Raw genomic sequence first — 18,395 nt, forward strand, 5'->3', positions numbered from 1 at the left:
CATTTCTGTGACCAGTCACAAGCTAATCACTCAGCTGTTTCAATGCTAAATTCTCCTGTTTGATTTGTATTAGATGCCTCTGTGGATGTGTAGGCTTTGACTTTAACATAGCTATTTCTATGACCAGTCACAAGCTAGTCCCTCAGTTATTTCAATGCTAAATTCTCCTGTTTGATTTGTACTAGGTGCCTCTGTGGATGTGTAGGCTTTGACTTTTACATAGCCATTTCTGTGACCAGTCACAAGCTAATCACTCAGCTATTTCAATGATAAATTCTCCTGTTTGATTTGTACTCGGTGCCTCTGTGGATGTGTAAGCTTTGACTTTAACTATTTCTATGACCAGTCACAAGCTAATCACTCAGCTATTTCAATGCTAAATTATCCTGTTTCATATGTAAACCCCTTTGTCAAGGTGCCTCACTTCTCTAAACCAGCTTAAAAAGATGCTACGAATCTTAACAACGTTCATTGAAGCTCTGTCGTCCCGACAGGTCTGTTCCTTTCACCTGAAGGCCACTTGTGTTGTGGCCGAAACGTCGTGAGAATTTTATTGTCATTTTATTTTATTAATTTAATATTTTATTCTCATTCTACGTGACTTTACCGAAAGAACCAAAGAAGATGAATCTTTTTAAGTTATATTAAACAATTTCAAAAAGGGGACATAGATAATTACGGGGCAAAATTATGAAAGTTAACAGCAACGCAAAATATCCAGTTCACAAGATGAAAGGGTGGAACAAAACAAACATGGGGACGTTGAAAGGATTCAAGTGACAAAGCTGTGAGTCTGCCATACAACGAGTTCCTTCAACATGTCCCCTCAGGTGCCATATTTCCTTACTTTATAAATAAAACATGTTCTTCTGAAAATGCAACCTTTATTTAAATGCCTTTGAGTGACTCTTTCAACGGAGGGTCAGCGTTTGCAGATCATTTTAAATGTAACCCAGAATTAAAATAAAAAGGATACCCTCCAGATATGTATTTTGGCAAAGTCTGCCCATTATATAAAACCTCGGGGTTCACTTGGAACATCGCAAAAAGGTTGCTGTCAGCGTCATGAAATCTGATTGAGCTGAGAGGGTTGACTGTCACTCAAGTCTCAGTTGCAGGGCATACAATTCAAACTTACGAATCATAACAAAACTATGCCTTGAACATGGGCGAGGCTGTCTGCCTTGTAATTTTCAGCATATTGAAGTAAGAAATTAAACCACTTACTTAGCTGTCATCATTATGGTCTGGGTTCTTATTCTGCATCCACACTTCTTTAAAGTAACCGTCCATCTGAAGGTTGTGTGTCAACACTAATCTATGTTTTCCAATTATCCTCATCAAAGCCTTTCAGCAAAAAAATGTTTTCGTGAAAACAATGTTCTTGTCAGAATAATTATTTCCTAACCAATGCTATATACCCTGCAAATCCTCTTAATTGACATTCCAAGAGAAAATAATAGATGTTTTTATACCACTGGTAAAATGACGTGGCATTCTCAAACATTCTTTGGTTTATTATAAAATAAGTACATATGTTACATGCATTATATTCGGCTACATTCAATGTTGCCCTTTCTAAATATTGAACGTCACGTAATTATGTCCATTGTATCATACAGACTGGGGGCAGGGGGGCAGTAGTGTGTGGGAAGAGTTATGTGCTATGAACCTGTTATTCTGAGCTGGGTTCGCAGCCACTGCTAACATCAGTGGCGAGTGCTAATTGAAGCAGTTATGGGTACCCCTTCCACCAACCCACGCTAACCAGCGTGGCATTTAAAGTCAAACGAATGTCATAACCAACGAGGCATGGGGATTCCTACATCCCTATTTAAAAGTGTTGTCAACTCCATCACACAGTGCATAATATTAGCCCAGATGTCACTTTGTCTACAATTAGATTGGCCAAGATAAGAAATGAACATTCCCAGGGCAGAATTGGGGCCCTCCGTCTACCCGGGCAAGTGCTCAAGAAATGAACTTCGTGTTCAACGAAGAAACCCATAGGAAGCTATTAGAGCTAAGGATGACCTAAGTGAGTGTGAACACTGATGCTCGGCAAAGCCCTGTGGATAACGTCAATCTTGCCTCCTCGTGAGCAACCTCCAGCAAACAAGCAGTGTGTGTTTTTGTCAAACTGATTTTCACCATGTCTTTACACCTGTAAGCCAAGGATGTTGGCTCAGGACACACCCATTAACCCCGTCCCAACACTGACACACGGCTCATCATTCGATACATGACCCTGGCACATTTAATTTCAAGAACCGTATAAATAGTAAAGTGTATGCCCTCTTCGAACAATCCGTCGTTTATAAGAGTATTCATAATTTACCTCGTTAATATTTTGTTTGGGGCTGTACTTCTAATCGCATAAGTTACCAACTGATCCATCAATACGGATTAATCCTTGGCACCTTCGCCACGGGGGGGGGGGGAGAATAGCGTGTTCAACCGGTTTCCCTGTCAGGGATCTGGCCACAATTAATTAAAAGATTGGCCCAAGGTAAGAATCTCACTATAAGCCATTGCTCTCATCATATAACCTTGCAGATGGATCTGTTGAGAATTGTGCCTTTGGAAATGATAATTATTTGAGTGCCGTTCATATGAATATCGTTGCATAATAATCAATCGTCCAACTGTGTTAACAACGTGACAAGAATTTGCATTAAGGGTCGCATATGATCAATGACCGAGTGCCGTGTTATGTAACAATTCAAGTATACTAATTTGCATATTATAGAGTTAAGGTTTTGGTAGAATAGTTTATGCATGTTTTAATCTCTCTCTCAACAACCGAGGTTGCGTTACACGTGGGGAATTAACCACAGGTGACGTTATCGAAGTGAAACAACGCAATCGTGATGTGTACCGTGTTAATGCCGCGTTGAAATTCCGCGATTGAGAGTTCTCATATTACCCAAAAGTTAAAGTTTAGCTAGAAAATAAAATTGATTAAAGCAGAAGGGTTGTGTGATTATTTCCGTAATTCTGCATAACTGAATTCTGCGATTGAGATATGTTTTTAGACGAAGCCTGCGGTGTGAGAATTAATCCTCAAATGAGTTAAAAATGCACTGACAGATATAGGGGTGACTGAAGATCTGCCATCTAATGATCTCTGTAATTGTTAAGTTATTAAACACCTTAGTCGAGTAACCAAATTAAAGTTTAAACCGTTAGGCCTAAGGCTTGAGGCCTACTAACCTGTTTATAGGCAAAGCCTGAATCCTCAATTACGTTTTATTTACTTATAGATTAAGAATGTTCCATGAGAACATTTATTGATTATTACCTTACACTCTCTCAGACACCCTCACACTCTCAGACACTCACACTCTTAGACACAATCACATTCTCAGACACACTCTCAGACCCACACACGCTCAGACACCCTCACACTCATCACCACCGCACGCCTCTGATAAAATCTGCCTTTGGAACACGGAGCAGCCAATCGTTATGAGGCTGGGTGCTTGCTATACGGCAACAGACTGTGAAGCTTCGTGTTCCGACTGTGAAGCTTCGTGTTCCGACTGCTTCGACATCACGAGGACTGATTTTGACGCACCACCACCCGGACAAGATTTTCTGACCGGCGGTTGCGGATTGCTAGAAAATAAATAATTTTTGCGAAATTTTTTTTTTATATATATCGTGCCCCACCGGTGTACCGCCAATATGCTCATTTTATGAAAATGTCGATTTTTCCCACAAAATTTTCCTGGCTTATGGATCCGTGATTGGGAAATCCCAGTGTCAGACGGCCGACCGCCTGCTTGCTGAGTCTTCTGGCCTGTACCGGTGGGTGTGAGTTCTCAAACGACAAAGATGTGTTGTAAAACATTTTAAAAACTTTTTTTTAAAACACGCTTTAATTAAATGTACCCTACTGGTAATGGAAGAACTCCACGACTCCTGGAAGTGGCCCCGAAGCTTCAAACAACTGTCCTACCTCAAAGGGTCCTCCTCTACCGGAGCAGATAGTATTCCTGTCTTTGCTCTACTAACTGTTGGTCACCTAATATACAAACCTATAGCCCATATTTTCAACCTGTTCATCAAAGAAGCATCAGTTCCTCTCGAATGGAAACATTCCTTTGTCCATCCACTTCACAAAGGGGGCCCTAAAGATGATCCAAATAACTACCGACCTATCTCAATTTTGTCCCCGTTGATGACATTTTTTGAAAAATTATTGACCTACCAAATTAGCAGTTTCCTGTCCACCAACAATCTACTACATCTAAAACAATCTGGGTTCCAAAAAAATACAGCACCACATCTGCTATATTAGACTCTCTGCATAACATTTACAGTAGCCTTGATAATAAGCAGTACTGTGCCTGTCTTTTTCTAGACCTATCCAAATATTTTGATACAGTAGACCACAACACCCTGCTTAGTAAACTAAGTTGCCTCGGTTTTTCCAAAAACGCAGTAAAATGGTTACAAAATTACCTCTTTTCTCGCACCCAAACTGTATTCACAGATGGTTGGAGGTCAAACAGTGTTAAGATAACAAAAAGGGTTCCACAGGGTTCCATCCTCGGCCCCCTTTTGTTCTCTCTTTATGTCAATGACTTGGGCACTGACCTGGATCATTCCAGGGTAAATCTTTTTGCAGATGACACGATACTGATTACTGCTGGCCGCTCTCCGGATGACGTGATTGCTAAGCTACAGGGTGATTTCAACAAACTACAACATCAGCTAGTTGCTCTTAAACTAGTTCTGAATACCTCCAAAACCAAGGTGCTATGCTTCTCACCAGGACTAAAGCAGTAAGTTATTTTTCCTCAATTACATTCCTTAAATAATTGTCAAATAGAGCAAGTCAAGATCTATAAGTATCTTGGGGTCATCCTGGATTCAAAACTTAATTTTGAAGATCACATTGATTATATTGGTAAAAAGACAAAAATAAAAATTGGTTTTCTGTATCGACACAAGCACTGCTTCCCCCCAATGTTCCGTTTGGAATTGATAAAAGCTACCATACTGCCTTTACTTGACTACTGTGACATCGTGTATAAATCAGCCCCAAGTACTGTACTGAAGAAGCTTGATTCCATCTATCACTCGGCCTTACGATTTACATTGAACTGCCCATATTGGACTCACCACTGTGATCTCTACATTGGGTCAAACTTAACATCTCTTAATGTTCGACGGCTTGTGCACCAGATCTTATTTATTCACGATGTACTTACAAAAAAATCCGCAGACAACCTGCTGGATCTCCTCGCTGTTTCAAAGAACAAATTTGACCTCAGGTCTTCGCTCATTTACCAGCTTCACATTCCCTATTGCCGTACAAAAACTGGAGGAAGGGCCTTTGCTATTGATGCCCCCAGAGTCTGGAATGCTATTGCCAATAAACTGCAACTTGAATCGCTACCAATGAGATCTTCTCTCAAAACTGCTCTAGAGGAGTTGTACACCCCTAGCTGCCACTGATATTCATTGGCGTAAAATAAAATAAAATGTTTCGCTCCGGATGACGCTGCAAGGTATTATCTGTATTTTGATTTAGCGTGCTGATCTTAAAGGTGCATTGAAAAATTTGATACTCCGACCGATGCTTCTATTGTTGTGGAGTAACTCATGCAGCCAGCTATGGCTCTAGGGTTTGGTGTTACATGTTATTTATGCAGTTTATTGTAAAAATTCGGTCACAGTCCTTGTGATCACTGTTACGTTGCAATTATGGCTTTATTTTTTGGTGATGTGGAAAACGTTTTTTGGTTTGGACATGTTTGTTTTGTTGTAGTACGAAGTTAGACTGATGGCCTTAATCTAAGTTTTTGTGGTTGTTGTTGTTGTTTGACTTGCATCCCACTGGGATTTTTTTGCACACAGCGTTGGTGTACGGTGCTTTTTTTCAGGAATATTTTTGCTGTTTTTTTTTTCCATGGATTTTCTGTTTGCACAGTCACATAGTCACTTTAAGATGTTTTTCTTGTTCGTGTTTTTGTTTTTCTGTTTGTTGTGGTTGCACCCGATTCAAGAGCCGGATGGCTCACAGGGCTATACCAAAATAAACTGAAACTGAACTGAACTGAATGAGCATCGAATAGTGCTCCTCTCCAACAGCGGTATTGAGTCAGTGATGGGAAACTGTACGTTACTGTGACAGGACCAGTAAAATAACCACTCATGGCTTTCTACAAAGTATGCATTTTTTCGGTCAGTGAAATATTATTATCTTAACAGTCTCCTGCTCATTTCCTTTTTACAGCCCTGAGCCAATGGTGGAAATTCCACATTCATTTGGAAGAGGAGACTTAATCTAGTGGAAAACATTTGTCGGCTTCTGGTTAATGTCACTTATTATTAGCAACCACAAGGAAATGATTGGCTTGGTCAACCCCCATCTGGGATTTGAACTCACTCCCTTGTGGGTCAGATGCCAGCAAAATTCAACCCAACCAGTTCTATGCAAATAAAAAAAATAGGCCAATTAAATACATACAATAAACCCTTGTTAATTCGACATATATGGGGCTGTGGCCTTGCCGAACTACCTAATATTCCGAATTATCTACAATGGTACTCCCCAGTGCCTTCTGCCCCCAATAATGTTTTTTTCATTTTTTCTTACACCATATGCATTGACACACCTGCATCATTTTGATCCAAAACTGTGGATTTGTCTCGCACACTAAGATATTTGTACGTCAGTCCCTTTCTATTATTTCTTGATTTAGGTGTAGATGACATTTCCGAGAGGGTTGGCTTGCACAGAGTGCATGAACAAGGTAAAGTCCAAAACAACAGATCTACACTAACGCTCACCATGTACACTGCCACCAGACTGATTCATTGTTTTGGTCATGCCGAAATTGGACCATTTGGTACGGCAATTCAGCTCATGGCAAATTGCTAATACACCGTATATATGCCGAAAGCGCAGCCATGCCGAATTATCCCCAATTACGAATAATGATCAAATACTGAAATAACGAGGTTTTATTGTATGTAGTTAATTTGTCATTTATATACAGTACTAGCTGTACAGCCTGTACTATCTAGATTTGACTTTAATACATTTACCTGCTACTCTATTCTCTCATCTGCCTCCCTTCGGGTGTCGTTCAAAAATACGACCACACAAAAGGTTTCACTTCTCTCAATCAGTGAGTGAATGAAAGAATGAAAGACCAAAGAGATAGGCTTACCTGCACCACCATTATCCACACGTGTTGCATGGTCTGGTCGTACCGGAGCTGCACATGTAGCTTGCCACTTGGCTGCCCCCCTTCCACAATCACGTCTACGGCGACACATCAACGACATTTTCACTCTTCACTCTGAATGCAAAAGCCCAACGCTTGGCGCGTGAGATTCCCTCCTCGTGGTTTACGAAACCAAAGAGATGATGCAGTGAATAATACATTCAAGTAAATCATAAAGTTACCTTCCAATGTCCCACAGTCGAAACTGTCTTCAGTTTTGTATGTTGTGTCCATATTTGTAGGGAATGTCCCGTAGTCCTTGAACATAAGTGGAATACCAGTTTACAAGAAGAACACACTTATCTCTATTTTTTTTTATTTCGGTATTGCACATACGCATACTTTGTTTCTAAGTGTGCATAAAAAACGGGACAAAATGAAACACCGCTTCAACGATTCCATCATAAATGAGCTAAAACATTCTTTGAAAAATGACAAAATAACGTCCAGGAACAATTTATCACGGTTACATATTTCCGAACACTTATAATAATGTTTCTCCACACAATACACAGATGTGTGACAAATTACACGCTACGAATCATGGCGCACAGACTGAAATATTGAATGCATTTGTCGTCTGTATTAAAAATGGCCCACAGAGCCTTTATTAATCAACCAGCGGCATTTACTCGGCTTGGTTTGCCTTGTGTTCGCGATGGTGCCCAAGGCTATATATTTTTATCACAATAAAGTTATATATTATATAAAAGATATCTTATATATAATGGATATATATTACATTTCATATATATCAATTGGAGGTGTAGAGATTGATGAGAAGGCAGAGGAAGTGCATTAAAGGGCTTCTCCGAAACATGCATCTTCTAAATGTATCCTCGGAGGGACAGGGGTCAGGGCACTAAACTCTGAGGTCCTGGTGATAGCCACTGACAACGGAACTGGGTTCTCCGCGGCAGTGAGTTGATGGCCTAAGCCCAATCTCTAATAACTGTGCTAAAAATACATCGTATTGAATTTAGCTATTCGCCTACTTTGGCAAATATTTTCTCTCATATATGTCTATATATACGATGCCTTTGGTTGTCAAAATCAGCTCCTCTGCTTCTTCGTTTTTTCTCCCCTTGGCCAATGGGTTATTATTTTTTGTCACGTGCAACACTTTTGAGCACCTTGCTGGAAGTCAAGTCAAGTCAAGTTGTGTTGTTGTTGCTTAAACAAGTGGCGCCTTTCTTGCACAAATCTATACTCATAAGTATAACCATGAACTATGGAAATAAAAATCACCACCGGTGTTAAACATTGCACCAACATTTTTGTTACTTGACTTCAACAATTAAAAAGGGGGGGCTGAGCCTTCAAAAGGGGAGTCGGTGTGGGGAGGGGGCGTGGGGCTCAGGCCACTGCAGCTAGATGGTACAGGCATACTGTATACAAGTAAATTACAAATTAGCTACACGTGTATATAATTGGCCTATTTTGTCTTACATACGTTGAACTGGCTGGACGCATTACCTCTGCAAGAGGGGAGAGCTGTCCAAACGTGGGCGACTGCGGATGCATCGTGAGAGGCACTGAGAGCTGCCTGCCGAGCAGCCGCTTTCTGGAGGCCCCCGGTGACCCCATGCGGAGGTGCCACTCTGCGTGGGAACGGTAAACAAAGTGAGTGCGTGTTTGCGTGTTACGCACGCGTACAAGCATGACGTAAGTACATTTATTTGTTCTCCATGAAGGCCTGCCCCCACTTCTTCACCACGTCTCTCACAGATCTGCAATGCAAAATTCCATCTCTTGCTGCTGTACATGAGCTAATCTCATTGCTCCACCTCTGCAATGATCGTCCTCTCAGGCGTGTTCACTTCTTTGGCTGCCATTCCTTCACCATTCTCGTTCCTCAGCTATCATCCAATGTGGCGATGTGTCTTGCTCAAGCCCACTACATTTTTTTATTCACAGTCAATATGTTGGCCGTAGTTTGCATGTTCTATGATCCATGTGTTCCTCCTTCTGCCTCTCAGTGCAATTCACTACCATGACCTGGATGAGAAACATGGACTCTGACAAATAAATATTTCAGATTAGCTGAAAAGTGCACAAATAATTAAATGGTGCACGCTGGGAATTAGGCAATAATTATGTGATCGCCTACTAATTGCTATGAGCATAACCAATTCAGTGACATTCAGAAGGCACAGTTTTTGTGCAAATATTTGAAGGAAATAAGTGAAATTGTCTGAAGTTTCCAAAACATCCAAAAACATTCAGTACTTTTAGATCTCCTTTTACATAAATATCACAACAAAAGTACAGCATTACAATGGGCATTTAATTCGCTGTGGTCAGCATATATGTTAATAAAACCAAATTCACATATATGCAGTAGTGATCACAAACTTTGAATATCATAAACTTGGACATCGTACTCTGTGCCGTGTGGGCGACCTCTGAAACTGCACGAAGCGGGACAGAGCAGTGTTTAATTTTATCCCGTTTTTTTATGCACACTTAGAAACAAAGTATACGTCCAGTACTGTATGTACAATACCGATATAAAGAACTGAGATACATGTGTTTTTCTTGTAAACTGGCATTCCACCTATGTTCAAGGACTAAGGGACATTCCCTACCAATCTGCGGGCGTTGTGTACCTGAGCCTTGGATGCTGAAGGAGCGGCTGGCTTGGCCACACGATGGGCTTGGCGAATGCGGCTTGGGGCTGTAGGTGGACGTACACACTGAGGAGGCCCTCGCGAAGGAGCCACGGGAGGCGGTGCCCACGGGTGAGATGTTCAGTGAGCTGGGCCGCCGCCTTGGGTTATCTTGGCCTAGGCCGGCAGGCCCTACGGTGGCAGATCCTGGTGTCCCCTCCACCAGTTCACGCTTAATTTGGCTGAAGAGTGGCAGTGCAACCACTGTTTTATTTGGATAGGAGAGTGGGGGGAAAAGACAGCAGCGTTTCATTATTAACATTGACATCATCACATGTCCTGGTTTAACCAGGATACTCTCCTTTTCGATCGTAGCTGTCCTGGAAAGACCTGTGGATCTTCCCGGAACATCCAAAGTCCCAGTGTTTTGTCAGTCACGTGATTATTACACCACTGTATATTTGTTTTCATCGCTGTACTTTTTGTTTTGCTTAAGTCATCTTGGTGATCCAGGTCCCTCTTGCCAATGAGACTAATCCTGTTCTCGAGTTCTCATCTGGATAACAAAAACGTGCACTTGATTGTAATGCATTTACCTGTCGTTCGCCCCTATTCTGGTATTATTAGATATTATTATTATTCCCATAATATGTCCTTGTGTTTCGTACATCAAAAGGTGACAAACCCTTCCCACTGGGTGTATCGCAACAAGGGGGTTGAAACTTAATCGATGTCTTGACGGCCAGATCGGGCATTTAAACAAAAAGTAAAGCACATTCCTCCTCAACAGGTGAAAAAACATTGTGAAGAAGCATTTCAAGTCGTAGCCTTTCCCCAGAGCAGAAAGAGTTCAGGATGGTTCACCGATTCACAGTTGGAAGGCCATATCATGCGGCGCAGTGATGTTTGATCCCTCACGTGTACACGGAACAGCCCCTTTGTCGATCCACTGGGAGTGGATCAGGGACTTCCCATGCAGTGCTTGTCATACTTCACCACTCTGTTCAGTACTGGTTGTTGGTGAAGGTGTGGAGCATCGTTATTGGAGCATAGTAAAGTACAATGATTGTTTTTTTTTTTATATGCACAGCCCTCGATCCCAAAAAAAAACTGCTTTGCGTCCAGAGACTGTTTCCAAGAACAATTTTACCTCATTTTACACTGGATGTAATTTTTTTTCATTTTGTGCCCTGCACTTGTAAAGAAGTGAAGCGCACAAAAATTAAGTTTCCCATTCAGGGAGAGTGCGAGAGCGATTTGCTATGGCTGTCATTAGCGCGGTGCACTGTTATAAAGAGTGTAATGAAGTGTGCCACCGAACCAAAACACTGTTCACGAGCCACTGCACAGCACAACGAATAACACAAAGCGGAGGTATTGGTTTTTTTCCCTACCCCGTTCCGCTGTACTTCACACGACGACAGCTGAGTGGATGCACAAATAAAATGTTTGTAATAAAAACAAAATATATATAACAGCTTGCGCGTTTTGATAACTAAGTTGATTTACAAAATGTACAAAAATTAGACATTTTCAGACATACGTTTTCTTCTGAAGTTGCAAGCGTACCTTTTGTAATAATAGCAAGGATAACGATAAAATTATGAAGTATGTTGGTTGCTTGACCCAAGCTTCCTCGCGCTCGTCAGACATCACTCTCTGCTGATGTCTACAAAAGGCTGGGAATCACACAGAGCGCTGAGGCCATAGAGTTCAGTGCATTAACTAACCACCGCACTACCCTCAATAATGAAAGCATGTTTATACGAATCAATATAGAATTAAAAACCACTCTGATGGGGGCGGGAGGGGGATACACGGATTATTGACAAGCTTCAAGATATTATACATTTATGAATCAATATATTTAACTCAAAATATGTCAATTTGCAAATAATAATCACTGATGTATTCAGCCAAACTCTCTTCCCTGCTTACCATTGCCATTAACAATGTGCATTTTCTCATCCCTGCTTCGGTCAAATAGCACAGCTTCTTCCACCTGCTGCACCTCCTGATACTGGTGATGGAGCTGCTGCTGCTGCTGCTGCACGTGCACTTGGCGCATGGCGATCGTTGGCAGCTGGGGCAGCACGAACTCGACGGGCCGGCTCCCGGCCACCGACAGCTTGCGCTCCACGTAGTCGGGCGGCCGCGCCTCCACCAGCGTCTGCTTGTCCTCCTTGGCGGGGCAGAGGCAGCGCTTCACGTGCGAGCGCGCCGCCTCCAGCAGCCACGACATGCCTGGGACACAAAGCCAGCGCGCTATCGGTGCCGCGGGATCGTCAGCGTCGGCGGTTATCGTCACCAGCACAGGATTGTCACCACGACAGCATCGCCATCAGCATCACATCACCACCAGTATTAATTTTGGGAATGAAATTAAGTCGCGAAAATTATCGTAAACAAAGTGTGCTTTCGTGTGTGTGTGTGGGTAGTGCTTGTGTTGAAAGGAAAGCGGGGAGCGGTAGTGTAGCAGTTCGCGCGCTGCACTACGAACCTGGCCACCCGAGTTCGATTCCCGTTCACGGACAACACCGGTGACGATTATCTGAATCGGTCCTGGGCCTCCCCTAGGTCGACTCAACCTCAAATGAGTACCTGGTGTGATGCATGAGCATCGCCACCAGGGAGACAAAGGCGGACGGGCGTGGTGTTGGCCACCCACCCCCTCGTGTGCCGTGCCGGCCTTCATAGGTGCTCGCTAACAGCACTTGCCCCAACAGTCTGTGAAGGCTAGACGGGTTTTTTTTGTATTGAAAGGATAGACCCACGTTAAGGGATTTCGAGAGAACTCAAAAATTGACATTGTATGCCACTTCACATCCAAGCTTCACACAGACACCGGTATTAATTGTGTTTATGCGAATGTGGTGGGATACATGTCCGTAAGCACAGTAAAATTGTATTTTACTTTAGTCAACAATGGCTATGAGTGAACGTCAATCATCACGTGTGAGGATGGCTGTGACCCACGCCTGCCAAAGACACAAGCGCGACCGACCCTAGCGGGACGTCACTAACGAGTCTGAGCAGAATATGGAGACTGAGATCATTCAGCGGTGCACTCAGGAAGACTAAACGTAGTAGTTGGCTATTTTTCTACATATATACAAAATAAGTGAATGAGTTCAACGATTGATTGGCCTGATAATATGGGACAGGGTACAGGTTAATTGTACCCCTGCACAATTGAATTAAATTTAAAGTGGACCATATTTTTGACTGCCATAGTCAGATAGAGGAGCAGAATGACAGATGAAATCCAGAGACTGATATGTATGTATATTGAACGTATTTCATACCGTACGTAGCCAACCGTACTAGTCGGAGGTGCGGGGAAGGACAATGAACTTAACACAAAAAGATGTGACTAAAATTACACAAGTTGTAATATACTGTACGAGACAAACTGAAATAAAACACGAACTAAATTAACACTGAGGAGCACAGCAGTAAAGTGAGTAATGTTAATGTCATTGAGTACCAGCAACATCACCGCCAACACTGCCAAAATCATGAGTAATCTTCTTTCATATGGCTGATGTGGACGCAGATCAACCACTACAATTTCACGTTCAGGTGGTCAAGGAGCAGCGGATCGCTGTGATGTCTCCTTCGTATTTGTGGATCGGGGCATTGCATCGTTATACGTTGTACGGTCTGTTCTGGATGACCACAGTCACACACTGGAGAGTTTTTAATTTTCCATGTGTGCATCAGGTATCCGCATTTGCCATGGTGTTTGTACCATGGTAGTCCCCAGTAACACCACCACGAGGGACCTGAATGCCAACAATGACACGGCGGTGAGGGACATCAACGCCACTGCCATCAAACACCACAAACAGCCCCAACAAGATCACAACCATCACTGGCCACAACCACCAAAAAACATCAAATGTTACCATAGCAAGCTCAACCACACAGCATGCACGCCTTCATATAAGCCACATTAGTCAGCAGCTGTGATTGAGTTAATCGTTGCTTTACACATTTTCTATTTGATGCACATGTTGCTGCATTTTGCTGTCTAATGCTGCAGTGATTGCGGATTTACTCCTGATGACCAACACCATTAGGGTTAGGAATTTGCTCCTTTGACATTTTTTGTTGCCAGATAAAAGGGGAAATAACTATTCTCATTTTTTACCATTTATTTACCCAAATGGTAATTCCAGAAAATGATGTAAGATATTTATTTATTTACAACCATTTGCCAATCTACTGCTGGATGAAGGCCTCCCCATGCCATGTCGGTTATGAGGGTTGTTTGATCATACTTCACTCAGGCTGGCCAGTGAAAGTTGATGAGTGAGAGGGGAACGGTGGTGGTGGTGGATGACGGCGTGGAGTTACGGAACGAGTTCAAATATCCCTTGGTATACTTTCTACGTGGCTGTATATGTGTACATACAGTGCTGTGTTGTTTATTATTACAGGGACACTATTTTTGGATGACACTGCCTGAAATGTAGCACGCAGTATCCATAATCTCTCTTCATTGCTTCAAATTTTTTTCGTGGCATTTTCTATTTCGCGGTATATTTCATTGGAAACTTCATCATTGATTTCAGGGGCTATGAGTAGTGTAGTTTCTCCGTTAAGGCCACACGCTATCATGCTGGTGGGCGAATTGAAGGTATAAAGTAGGTAATAAAAACCCCTTGGCGATGTACCAGTACAATCAGGGATTCATTTCGACGGAGTTGGCGACAACTTATTCCACACTCGGCACACAACACGCAGGCGACGTTCCCCCTCTGGCTGTGATGATATCCTGCCGACTCCAATTCATATCGGCGATCTGGAAATACTCAGTGAGAAATTAAGCCCTCAGTGGAATATATGAAAAACGAAAAAAATATTAAACATTCGATACATTACATCTTTAAGCATTGTTTTTCTTTTCTTTTTTTAAATATTCTCAAACTCATTTGAAATTCTAATTTTGCATAATCCAAGCAATTCCCTCAACCCCACAAGACTGTTTTTAATCCAAACAATAACATTAATAATTAATACTTGAGCGCTCTTTATTTTATTTACGAGAGTACTACATAGGACAGGACATTGTGATGATCTGCCCATATTAAAGATTAACATCTTCTAACGTTTAAGTATTCAGAGGATAATTGCTAAAATATGCCAATGCTTTTGAACCTCCCTTATGCATGCACACAGCAGCACATTGAATTGGTGACACAAACACATATCAAAGTGTTCATTCATATAGTCTTACAGCCTTGTTTTGGCAAGTGCTGTTTGCAAGCACCTATTAAGGCCAAAGTGTCACAACGAAGGAGTGGTGAGACGTTAACTACATCGCTTGGTATAAAAGAGGTCGTGGGTTCAATGGCGAACCCTGAGGCCTGTATGTTTGGAGTTTGCATGTCTCTCTCCCCGTGGTTGCATGGATTTTTCTCCGCGTCCTTCGGTTTTACCCTCGACAATTAGAAACGTGCCTTTAGAGTATTCGGCTGCTGTAAATTTCCACACTATAAGCCACTTTGCAGAGTTCTCATTTGTGGCCAGGTCACTTCTGATGAAGAGCTACTCACTAGGCCTTACCTGTTAAATAAAATAAATAGTTTAGTTTTAAGGGGTGGTGTGACCAGGATCACGGCCAACCACCTTTTTTCCCTCAGTGCCGATGTTGACACACCCCACCGGATACCGATTTAAGGCTGAGTCTACTTATGGGAGCCCAGGACGTGTTAAGATACCGCTTGCCACCAATAGTATCCGTGGCCAGGGATCGAACCCAGGTAGCTCGGCTTATAGCGCAGTACACAAGTGCTTATACCATCACTACCTTCAGACACAAACACACCACCAGCAGTCTATACGCGTTAGCTATGTGCACAGTATTACCTTCATGTATGTAATGCTTGTATGTCGAGGCATACAACGTGAAATATTGAGGTTGTCTGGATATCGTTAGCATGGGTCGTCCATCCTTTCAATAAATGCACTCCTCACATCGCAAGTCATTGGTACACGTCTGCTATGCCAGAGTACATGCGATTCCATTCAGCCCTTTGACGGAGGGAGGGAACAGAGATTGCATTACCCACCCACAATGGAGTAAGAGCGAACGTAAGGAACATATAACACTGATCCACAAGGTCGAAACCTGTCCAGAGCCTTCTTGCATAAACACATATTAGGATACTATTGGTCTGGAAAGCCAATTGGAGGGTGGACTAAAACATATTTGTATTCATACGTGGAGACACGGGCCAGGTCAGGTATGCTCGTATATGTTCTGTTTGCTGTCACAAGATGGCATATTTTTTGACACTCGTCACGGTCCGAACGTTTCCACGGCACGGTGTTAAAATATCCCTGCAACTATTTGACGGATAGCGTCTATATCAGGTTAAACGTGTTAATTGTATTTTGCGCCGTGCAACCGGGCTGCCATTACTCATTGTCGGAGTTGCCACATTGCAACCGGCGTTGGCCCTGCAGTGGAATTACCGATACAGCACCACGGAGCCGGTGGTGATGATGTTGACATTCAGATGCCTCCATCTAGCAGTGGGCATGAACAATATTGATAATCATGGATGATGATGCATGGTGGTGGTGGTGAGTGATGTTGACATTCAGATGCCTCCATCTAGCAGTGGGCATGAACAATATTGATCATCATGGATGATGATGCATGGTGGTGGTGGTGATGATGGTAGTGATTAGTGGATCGTGTATGGCAGATGGTGATTCATGATTGATGGATGATTACAACGAATGATGATGATTGATGGATGGGTGATGGTTACTGGTTTATAGCGGACAATGATGCATGATTTATGGATGATGACGAATGATGACCATTGACGATGAGTGAACACTGTATCGTGGATGATGATAATGATGTACATGAATGTATCGGATGTTGCCTATGATGAGTATGATTATTACTAAACTTGTGCTATTGTGTGTATGCAAATTATCTGTTATCACCTGCTTGGAGGGAGAGAAATTCAGCATTGCAAAACACCTTCATTGTTGTCCAAATTCTTGCGGGTGTCACTAAGCCATATATAAACATTGTGTGGGTGTCTCTAAGCCATGTCTAAACATTGTGTGGCTATCCGGCCACACACGACACACGCAGAGAGGGGCTGGCAGTGGGCCTCCTCTCACCTGTCAAAACTAAAAGTTGACAAGCAAACGGGTGCATGACGAACGCTTCTCACCAGAGATGAATCCTTGCATGCAGCGGCCGAGCGAACCTTCCTTGTCCTCGCGGAGAAGCTCGCTGCCCGGAGTCTTCGCAGAAGCGAGGAGAAGCATCCCCAGAAGCATCCCCAGAAGCAGGAGGCAGAGGCACAGAACGAGCGGCGCTGCCGAGACGCCCGTCAGCTCCACCGGTGCCATCACCGCTCTTCACTCAGTGCAGACGCCGATAACTAAAAGCTAAGTAAAGTGAATATTGTAACTTAAATGTAGCCTGCTAAACCTGCTTCGTTACTATGTTTTTTTTTGTAGACGCGCGCATGTGAACTTTAAATAGAACGGCATATGCCAATCCGACGATGAGCGTGGATGAGTGAACACAAGTAAAACAATAAAGCAGGTACCACTTAAACAATGGCTTTGTTACTTTTGGACGATGGTAGTTGAAATGAAATCTGCCACCACGTTTCAGCTCAGCTCAGCCCTTGCCCTGGCTCGCCATCACTTGCAACCGCTCTGGAGGAGCTTTGAGCAGCAGCAGCAGCAGCGTTGCTGTGTCCTCCTCCTCCTCTCTCTCACCCAGAGACGCGTCCGTGACAGGGCACGGTGCGTGAGATCAACTCGCTGCGTACTCCAAGTTGACAGCCGCAACTCTATGCACTTGGTTAAGTGTACACGTGTGTGATGAGGGTGCGTTCGGGGTGGGTGGGTGGGGGTGTGTTCGTGGGTGCGATAGAATGCAGGAAATATTCTTCACAATTGCCGCATGCCTTTTTTTGACGAACAATTCCAAACATACCTAACCCCTGAGCCGAGTGCCCCGCGATGATCGTAATCCGCGAAGTTTAGAGCGCGCATGAGTGCACACGTCACCGCAATGAAGCACACTCAAAAACAAAACAATCGATTATGAAGCACAACTTAAATAAACAGTAAAAATATAAAACAATGAAATTCTCACGACGTTTCGACTGCAACATAAGCAATCATCATCAGGTGTGAAAACCACATGCTGGTGTGAAAAACACATGCTGTGGGTTTCACACCTGATGATGATTGCTGTGGTTTTCAAACCTGATGATGATTGCTTGTGTTGCAGTCGAAACGTCGTGAGAATTTTCTTGTTTTATATTTTTATTATTTTATTGTTTCCCTTCTACGTGACTTTACCGAAAGAACCAGGAATATGAATCCCTGCAGCCACGAAAGCTTTAAATCAAAAATTAAATAAACAGGTTAAACACAAGTGTGTTCGAGATGATAAAACAAAAACCATAGCATAAATTACAAAAAAAAGATCACTACCTACTCCAATCGTAGCCGTGACCCGAGACATCTCACGCGAGTGGCATCATTA

General features: G+C 42.8%; 1 protein-coding gene and 1 long non-coding RNA gene across 3 annotated transcripts in view; one reads left to right on the forward strand and one right to left on the reverse strand.

Annotated features, from left to right (window-relative positions):
- LOC116943175 (synaptotagmin-6-like) overlaps positions 1-17,738 on the reverse strand; it is a 45,244-nt gene extending 27,506 nt beyond the window's left edge. Inside the window, exons 1-6 of the mRNA XM_032955797.2 lie at positions 17,059-17,738; positions 11,792-12,097; positions 9,854-10,117; positions 8,721-8,845; positions 7,427-7,502; positions 7,188-7,282 (exon numbers count right to left, since the gene is read on the reverse strand). Coding sequence (XP_032811688.2) covers positions 7,188-7,282; positions 7,427-7,502; positions 8,721-8,845; positions 9,854-10,117; positions 11,792-12,097; positions 17,059-17,239 — 1,047 coding nt within the window. The 5' untranslated portion in view covers positions 17,240-17,738. The remainder of the gene's footprint in view (positions 1-7,187; positions 7,283-7,426; positions 7,503-8,720; positions 8,846-9,853; positions 10,118-11,791; positions 12,098-17,058) is intronic.
- LOC142924842 (uncharacterized) lies at positions 3,839-14,527 on the forward strand. 2 transcript variants are annotated; one of them, XR_012941946.1, is made up of 5 exons: positions 3,839-4,790; positions 6,717-6,767; positions 8,730-8,867; positions 9,813-9,985; positions 11,841-14,527. It is a non-coding gene; the product is annotated as an uncharacterized LOC142924842 (long non-coding RNA). The 2 variants fall into 2 exon arrangements; XR_012941945.1 differs by having other exon boundaries at positions 8,730-9,985.
- Positions 17,739-18,395: the final 657 nt, after the last annotated feature.

This window comes from Petromyzon marinus, chromosome 17 (genome assembly GCF_048934315.1).
Source record: "Petromyzon marinus isolate PM22_M1 ecotype Great Lakes invasive population chromosome 17, UKy_Petmar_22M1.pri1.0, whole genome shotgun sequence".
Taxonomy (NCBI): Eukaryota; Metazoa; Chordata; class Hyperoartia; order Petromyzontiformes; family Petromyzontidae; genus Petromyzon; species Petromyzon marinus.